This window comes from Cebus imitator, unplaced genomic scaffold (genome assembly GCF_001604975.1).
Source record: "Cebus imitator isolate Cc_AM_T3 unplaced genomic scaffold, Cebus_imitator-1.0 Scaffold9, whole genome shotgun sequence".
Lineage (NCBI taxonomy): Eukaryota > Metazoa > Chordata > Mammalia > Primates > Cebidae > Cebus > Cebus imitator.
The window spans coordinates 11,558,017-11,566,867 of NW_016107324.1; the positions used below are offsets into that span (position 1 = coordinate 11,558,017).

At 42.4% G+C, this 8,851-nt stretch overlaps 1 protein-coding gene across 1 annotated transcript in view; it reads left to right on the forward strand.

The window, feature by feature from the left end:
* SPG11 (SPG11 vesicle trafficking associated, spatacsin) overlaps positions 1-8,851 on the forward strand; it is a 100,396-nt gene that overhangs the window by 69,924 nt on the left and 21,621 nt on the right. The window contains exons 27-28 of the mRNA XM_037744117.1: positions 648-755; positions 5,890-6,052. Coding sequence (XP_037600045.1) covers positions 648-755; positions 5,890-6,052 — 271 coding nt within the window. The remainder of the gene's footprint in view (positions 1-647; positions 756-5,889; positions 6,053-8,851) is intronic.

Here is an 8,851-nt window from a genome sequence, read left to right on the forward strand (position 1 = left end):
AAAAAAAAAAAAAAAAAAAGAAAATATATTTAACTTTCTTTTTAATGTACATGATTTAACCTGTGAAGCTATTGATAATAGCATTTTGTTTTTTGAGGTAGAGTTTTGCTGTGTTGCCCAGGCTGGAATGCAGTGACATGATCATAGCTACAGCTTCGACCTCCAGGTTCAAGTGGTCCTCCCTCAGCTTCTCGAGTAGCTGGGACTAATAGGCACATGCCACCACACTCGGCTAATTATTTTTATTATTTATTTATTTATTTATTTGAGACAGAATCACATTCTGTCACCCAGAATGGAGTGCAGTGGCAGTCTTGGCAATCATTGCAACCTCCACCTCCCAGGTTCAAGGGATTCTCATGCCTCATCCTCTGGAGTAGCTGGGATTGCAGGCGTGTACTACCATGCCTGGCTAATTTTTTATGTTTTAAGTAGAGATGGGGTTTTGTTGTGTTGGCCAGGGTGGTCTTGAACTCCTGGCCTCAAGTGATCCCCCTGCCTTGGCCTCCCAAAGTGCTGGCATTAAATGCGTGAGCTACCGTGCCCTACATTATTAAGAATATTTTTAACATTCTTTTATTTGACATTATTTGAAAAATTTTTAAGTTCAAAATTTTGTAATTTTTTTTTCAAACTCTTTGTCAAAGGATTCCCCATTACTGTTGGTGATAGAGATGTATGAACTGTGTATGTTCTTCAAGAATTATAAAGAAGCCGAAGCTAAACTTCTGGAGTTTCAAAAGAGCCTTGAAATGGTAAGTTGCAGTTATGGTGTTCTTTCTCACTGATCTGAAATTGGCTGGCATGGACAGCCTGTTGTCTGCTAGTAGTTAGGATAGGGTAGCAGGAGAATAGTGGTTCTATGGTATATAATTCAAACGATATCATTTATACCATTCCAGAGATGGAAAAACTGGGGTAGGAGTGGCAGTGACCTCACAGCAGCTTACCAGTTTCAGAACATGAACTGAGAAGTTTTATGTAATGTGATAACTGTGATCAGTATCCTGGTAAGCTTCAGTGAGCTTCAGCCAGGCTGACTGAAAAAGAAATTAATAGTATCTGCTGTAGGCACTAGAGAGGAGAATGGTGATACATGGGCCAGATTTTGCCAATCCAGGATAACTGCAGCAGTGCTGAGAGTGAAGGATGTTTAATTCTGTTTTATTCACTGTGACAGAAAATAATGGACTGGGTATGGTGGCTCACACCTGTATTCTCAGCACTTTGAGCGGCCAAGGCAAATGGATCACTTGAGTCTAGGAGTTCAGGATCAGCCTGGGTGACATGGCAAAACCCCGTTTCCACAGAAAACACAAATTTATCTCCTTGAAGTCTGGGTATTTGGTTAAAAAAAAAGCTTTAAAAAAATACAAAAATTGGGAGGCCAAGGCAGGTGGATCACAAAGTCAGGAGTTCGAAACCAGCCTGGCCAACATGGTGAAACCCCGTCTCTACTAAAAACACAAAAATTATCTGGGCGTGGTGGCATTCGCCTGAAGTCCAGCAACTGGGGAGGCTGAGGCAGGAGAACAGCTTGAACTCGGGAGGCAAAGATTGTAGTGAACTGAGATCATGCCATTGCACTCCAGTCTGGGCAATAAAGTGAGACTCTGTCTATAAAAAAAAAAAAAAAAAAATATTAGCCAGGCATGGTGGCATATGCTTGTAGTCGCAGCTACTCTGAGGGACTGAGGCAGGAGGATCAACTTAGGAGATCAAGGTTGTGGTGAGCCAAAATCATGCTACTGCGCTCCAGCCTGGGTGACAGAGCAAGACCCTGTCTCAAAAAAGAAAAGAATAGAATGGCCGGGCGCGGTGGCTCACGCCTGTAATCCCAACGCTTTGGGAAGCTGAGGCGGCCGGATCACAAGGTCAAGAGATCGAGACCATCCTGGCCAACAGGGTGAAACCCCATCTCTACTAAAAAATACAAAAATTAGCTGGGTGCGGTGGCATGCACCTGTAGTCCCAGCTACTCGAGAGGCTGAGGCAGGAGAATTGCTTGAACCCAGGAGGTGGAGGTTGCAGTGAGCCAAGATCATGGCACTGCACTCCAGGCTGGTACCTGTCAACAGAGTGAGACTCTTTCTCAAAACAAACAAAAAAATAGAATGGTTTTTTCCATCAACAATCCTAGTTGTCCCTGTCCAAATGATGTTGACCTATGTGGTCAGTTTCAGGCTTTACCTATTCAGATGCCTGTTTAAGTCTTGTTTGACTTAAGAAAAGACAGACTAAGTTATAAAAAAAAAAAAAAAAAAAAGTGGAAGTATGTGTTAGTCTTGTTTGGGATTTTTAGCCCTTTTGCCTTTTCTATCCTAAAAGGCTTTATGATAAATAAGATAAAAGTATGTACCAGTAGAATTTCAGTAGAGGTTTTTGCCCTCTCGATCTGTTGCCCAGACTGGAGTGCAGTGGACAGTCTCGGCTCACTGCAGCCTCTGCCTCCTGGGTTCGAGCGATTCTTCTGCCTAAGCCTCCCAAGTAGCTGGGACTACAGGCACTTGCCAACCACACCTGGCTAATTTGGGGGGACTTACAGGCACATGCCACCACACCTGGCTAATTTTTGCATTTTTAGTGGACATGGGGGTTTCAACATGTTGGCCAGGTTAGTCTTGAACTCCTTACCTCATGATCCACCCACCTTGGCCTCCCAAAGTGCTGGGATTACAGGTATGAGCCAACATGCCCAGCACCACCACCCCATTTTTTTTTTTTTTTTTTAAAAGACTTGGTGTCTCACTCAGTTACCCAGGCACAGTGGTATGATCATAGCTTATTGCAGCCTTGAACTCCTGGACTCATGAGATCCTCCTGCCTCAGCCTCCCAAGTAGCTGGGATGACAGGCACATGCCACAGGTATATGCCACCATGCTGGATGATTTTTAATTGTTGTCTTTTTTTTTTTCCCTTTGAGACAGTCTGGCCCTGTCGCCCAGGCTGGAATACAGTGGTGTGATCTTGGCTCACTGTTGCCTCCGCCTCCCAGATTCAAGTGGTTCTCCTGTCTCGGCCTCCCAAGTAGCTGGAATTACAGGCACCCACCACCATGCCCAGCTAATTTTTTGTATTTTTAGTAGAGATGGGGTTTCACCGTGTCGGTCAGGCTGGTCTCAAACTCCTGACCTCAAGTGATCCACCCACCTCAGCCTCCCAAAGTGCTGAGATTACAGGCATGAGCCACTGCACCCAGTCATTTTTAACACTTTTTTTAATAAAGATGAAGTCTTGCTTTGTTGCCCAGGCTGGTTTGGAACTCCTTGCCTCAAGCAATCCTGCCACCTCAGCCTCTCAAAATGCTGGAATTACAGGCATGAGCCACCATGTCTGGCCACATTGGCCTTAACCGTAATGAAGCTTTGAAACTTACATATTGGAAACCACCAAATCAGTTATTTGAATATGCCTAGGATTCTGAAACCACAGAAAAGAGACACATTAATTTCCTTAGCCTATTACTCCTTATGGCTGGATGGATACCTCCCAGGTATCTTCTTATTCTTGCCTGACTAGCCCTGCTCCAGCCTCTGCAAAAGAGCAGTACATTTGCTCCCATCCTTGCCTCAGTCCTTCACTTCAATGTATTTTTTTCCTTTAACCAGTTCCATCATCTGCTCACATTAGTTCATCTTCTTAGAGCAATAGAGTTAGGTATATAAGTAATTAAGGACTAAGGACTAGTGGCCTAATCCCAGCCAATTTTAACAAGGAGACACTCAGGAGGATAAAGAATCAAGAAACTTTAAAAAAAAAAAAAATATGTAGAAGTACTTTTGCTCTTCTAAACATCAAAATCCAGTCACCGTGTTTACAGGAAGCATTCAGGAACAATGTCTAAGCAGGAATAGTAGCTAATTTAATGAGCTGACTACCGATGTAATTCCTGTAAATACTTTGCATTAAGGGAGAGGCTGCAAAAGCAAATTATCTTCTTTTTACTTACGAGTAGGTAAGTCCTGTTGGAATTTGAGAGGAGGATTAGAAATCTACAGGGAGGACCACACAGGGTGTGCTAAGGTAGCTGAAATACGGGCACGCGCCACGACATCCGGCTAATTTTTGCATTTTTAGTGGAGACGGGGTTTCACCACGTTGGCCAGGTTAGTCTTGAATTCCTGACCTCGGAATCCGAAAGAGGATAGAGAAGGAAATTCGTTCCAAGTAGGGATAAGAAGATAACAGTAATGTGACATAGATTTTATAACCTATTCCTTTAAGATCTTGGCAGTCTTGAGAATTCCACTGAAGGGAATATTGTCTTCTAAAACCTACATCACAGCCACAAAGTCTGTGCATATTAAACTTACCTTGAGAGTGACGTTTATAGTGCGTTCAGAGGTATACAGGAAGTATCCAGCCAAGACTAGGGCCTAACACAGTACTAGGCACAGAGGTACTGAATTTGGTGCCTATTAACATATACATTTTTTGAAACCAGACAGTTAAATTTCTGTTTCACCAAAAGACCCAGTAATTTTTGTGATTATGTTGCATGAAGTCTAGAGTGAACAACGAGACTATAGTGACTGAGAACCAAATGTTAGTCTTCCGAAAATGATATGAATTGAAGCAAGAGCCAAAGAAAAAACAAGAATGAAGTCACAAAAGAAGCATCTGTGGGGTGCAGTTGTCATACCTGTAATCCCAGCACTTAGGGAGGCAGAGGCGGGAGGATGGCATAAGGCCAGGAATTTGACCAGCCTGGGCAACAGAACATAGTGAGACCCTGTTCTCCACCAACACAAAGGAAAGAAAAAAAAAAAAAAAAAGCAGCAGCAGGTAAGAAAGCACCATTCCTCTGAAGTCTGCCTTTTCCTGCAGCATCCTAGAAGATATTTTTGCCATACCTACTTGTAGAAATGCAACCTGCCACTTGAATTCATCTTCCTATTAATATTTTTAGAATTCAGTTGAAATAATATAAATCCAGGCTTCTTAAGTGAGACCCTTCTCTAACAAGAATAAACTAAAAGCAAAGTGGTAGAATTAGCTAAGTAATGTTAGGCAAGTCTTTTTTTTTTTTTTTTTTTAAATCATACTTTCAGTTCTGTGGTACATGTGCAGAACATGCAGGTTTGTTACAAAAGTATACACGTGATGTTAGGCAAGTCTTTCTAAGCAGTTTTTATAATGTGAATTTAAAATCTTCTGGATTCAGGGGCAGGCCTACATCCCCCCCCTTAAGAAGCTGCTGGCCAGGCATGGTGGCTCATGCCTGTAATCCCAGCACTTTGGGAGGTTGAGGCAGGCAGATCACAAGGTCAGGAGTTCAAGACCAGCCTGGCCAACATGGTGAAACCCCATCTCTACTAAAAATAGAAAAATTAGCTGGGCGTGCTGGTGGGTGTCTATAATCCCAGCTACTCAGGAGACTAACGCAGGAGAATCTCTTGAACCTGGGAGGCGGAGGTTGCAGAGACCATACCGCTGCACTCCAGCCTGGGTGACAGAGTAAGACTCTGTGTCCTGGCCCCCCCCCCCCAAAAAAAGCTGCTAAGTGAAACATCTGGTTAATTTCACAGCAACTCAAAGCAGCATTAATTTGACAGTCACTAAGTGGGATTATTTTACATTAATTAATTCGATAGTTAATATTCAGTCTTGAAGACTCTTGCCCATCTTTTTCACACATGCAGCTCTATACCAGAACTTCCCACAAAGAGACAATGTGCAGAGCTGCTGAGAAGGGCTTGTTTTTGCCAGCCCTCCGAGCCCCATTACCAGTTCCTGCCGTTGGAAAGGACCTGAGTAAGCGCCTCCCTTTGTGACAGGAGATAGCTTTTGAGGGAATTTTAGGTTTCTTAGAGGTTCCCAGATTTGGAGGTTTTGATTTGCTATTCTCATGAAACTGCTTTCCCTAAGCCTCTCTTTTCCTTTCATAGCTTAACACAGCAGCCACAAAGGTCCACCCTGTCATCCCTGCCATGTGGCTGGAGGATCAGGTGTGTTTCCTTTTGAAGCTTATGCTACAGCAGTGTAAGACCCAGTATGAGCTGAGGAAGCTTCTACAGCTATTTGTTGAAAGAGAGCATCTCTTCTCTGATGGTAAGACAATACTTACAATTAAGTTGCTATTAAGAAGTTAGCTTTCTTAATCTTGAAAATACTTTAGGGGTAGTTAAGAAATTAAAATGCATGTAATATTAACTTACAGTCTACAACTGGGTGTGAAGAAGTTAAAATTCTGGTTAAAATATTCAGTAAATAATACAACAGCATAAAATACCAATCATCACATTCTAAGCAGTTATCAAATAGCCACATTTCCTCCTAGTTGGCTTCTACATTCACCTTTCAGTATCTTCTTCTCTCTGGCAAGTAATCTTAGCATTGCCCAGGATCACAAACCCTGTTTCAGAAATCTACAATTCATTTTTTAAATTTCAGAGACAAATGTTTTGTTTTGTTTTGGTTTGGTTTTTGGCAGATTCCTTAAGACATTGGCAGTCTCTAAACTTGTTGCTGATTGAATCAAACCAATATTGCCTTAGTATCTTTTCTACTTGTTTGATAATTTCAAGTTTTTGTTGAATGATAATGTTGTTCTTTTATATTATATCCTGACACTTTGACTACTAGGGTTATTTTCTCACGTTTACACTCACAGATTTTTTAACTAGAGAGCTCAGATTTGCACAGAACACTGACAGAATCCTGAACCCAGAGCCAGTTGTTGCAGGCTGTGGGTCCGATAGCTAAAAAGAAAAAGGGGTATTTCCAAACCGTAGTGGATATAAGATGGTACTTACCAGTTACTGTGCAGACCAGGTATACATCCTTTTAACATATCGGTGTTTTCATTGATCTGTAGTAATTATAATTTTTTTCAAAAATGAATTTCCTATTGTTTGCCATAATCTATCTTTGACTTAGGAGGACTGACTACATTGTTAAACTCAACTATAATACTTTTATTCTATAATTATTTCTGTTTTTAGAAATTGTGTTACTATATGTGCATATTTAACATTTATGTGCTTTAAGAACAGGATTTTTTTTTTTTTTTTTTTTCTTTTTTTTTTTTTTTTTGGAGACAGAGTCTGGCTCTTTGCCCAAGCTGGAGTGTAGTAGCACATTCTCAGCTCACTGCAACCTCTTGCCGCCTAGGCTCAAGCAATTGTCCCATCTTAGCCTCCTGAGTAGCTGGGATTACAGGCACATACCGCCACACCTGGCTAATTTTTGTATTTCTTTGTTAGTGATGGGGTTTTGCCATGTTGCCCAGGCTGGTCTCAAGCTCAATCAGTCCTCCTGCCTTGGCCTCTCAAAGTGCTGGGATTACAGGCGTGAACCACTGTGCCCAGCCAGGAGTATGTTCTTTAAAAACCAATGCCAACAAAACCCAGCATGTCCATGTTGGTGGTTATTGTGCAGGGTGTCTCACTGTCCCCAGAACTACCTAAATCAGACTGCTGCCCAGCAAGTGGCATTGGAAATAGCTGCCTATGGAATGTTTCTCATGCACCTCTCTTATGGTAGGACATACATAGACTCTACTTAGATTGTTTGGGAAAGGGAGCAAACCCAGCCATGTAAGTTGTTGGCAGAGAATTCTTTGTTTTTTTTTTTTTTTGATAGAGACAAAGGTCTTACCATGTTGCACAGGCTGGTCTTGAACTCCTGGCCTCAAGTGATCCCTCCTGCCTTGGCCTCCCAAAGTGCTGGGGTTATAGGCATGACCCACTGCGCCTGGCCAGGAATTCTTAGCATTAACTAATAATTTCCCAGAGACATCAGGAAGAGCTCCGTTGGGTCTCCCTGGGTTAAGTAGATAAAAATTTCGGAGGTGCAACTGATGCTTCGTTCTGAATACAGTATGCCACATTAGAGCCTAGGCTGTTGACCAGCTGGAGATTTAACCTATAAGTGCTCTGTCTTGATCCACATGATGCCTCCATTGAATGAACAAATGACCACTAAATCAAATAAATTTGATCAAGGTAGGAGATAAATCTGGAGAGAGACAGACTAACCTGAATGACTAAAATCTTCCCAAGGTTACTGTGTTTCTACTACATTGAACACCACCAACCTCTGCCCTGTATTTAAAAGCCAGATGTGTAGATTGAGTTCATGTGCTAATCTCTACCAGGTTTTTTTTGTTGTTGTTTTGTTTTTGTTTTTGTTTTTTTGTTTTTAAGACAGAGTCTTACTCTATTGCCCAGGCTGGAGTACAATGGCACCATCTTAGTTCACTGATTCTCCTGCCTCAGCTCCGTGTAGCTGGGATTACAGGCGTGTGCCACCACGCCAGGCTAATTTTTGTATTTTTAGTAGAGATGGGGCTTCACCATGTTGGCCAGGCTGGTCTCAAACTCCTGACCTCAAGTGATCCACCTGAGTTGGTCTCTCAAAGTGCTGGGAATGCAAGCGTGAGCCACCACGCCCAGCCATTAATCTCTAACCGTTCTTACTATACGACAAGCAAATTCAGCCAGAGTTTACCACTAACAATTTTGCTGGGCCATTTTTTTGGTGTCTTTGGTATGGTGGAGCTACCTTATGATTTCCTCTGCTAGTCAACCAGAGTAGAAAAATAGCTTTTTTTTGGTCGGGCATGGTGGCTCACACCTGTAATCCCAGTACTTTGGGAGGCTGAGGCAGGTGGATCAGCTGAGGTCAAGAGTTTGAGACCAGCATGGACAACATGGTGAAACCCCATCTATACTAAAAGTACAAAAATTAGCCAGGTGTGGTGGTAGAAGCCTGTAGTCCTAGTTATTTGGGAGGCTGAGGCAGGAGGATCCCTTGAACCCAAGAGATGGAGGTTGCAGTGAGCCCAGATCATGCCGCTGCATTCCAGCCTGGGCGACAGAGTGATACTTCACCTCAAAAAAAAAAAAA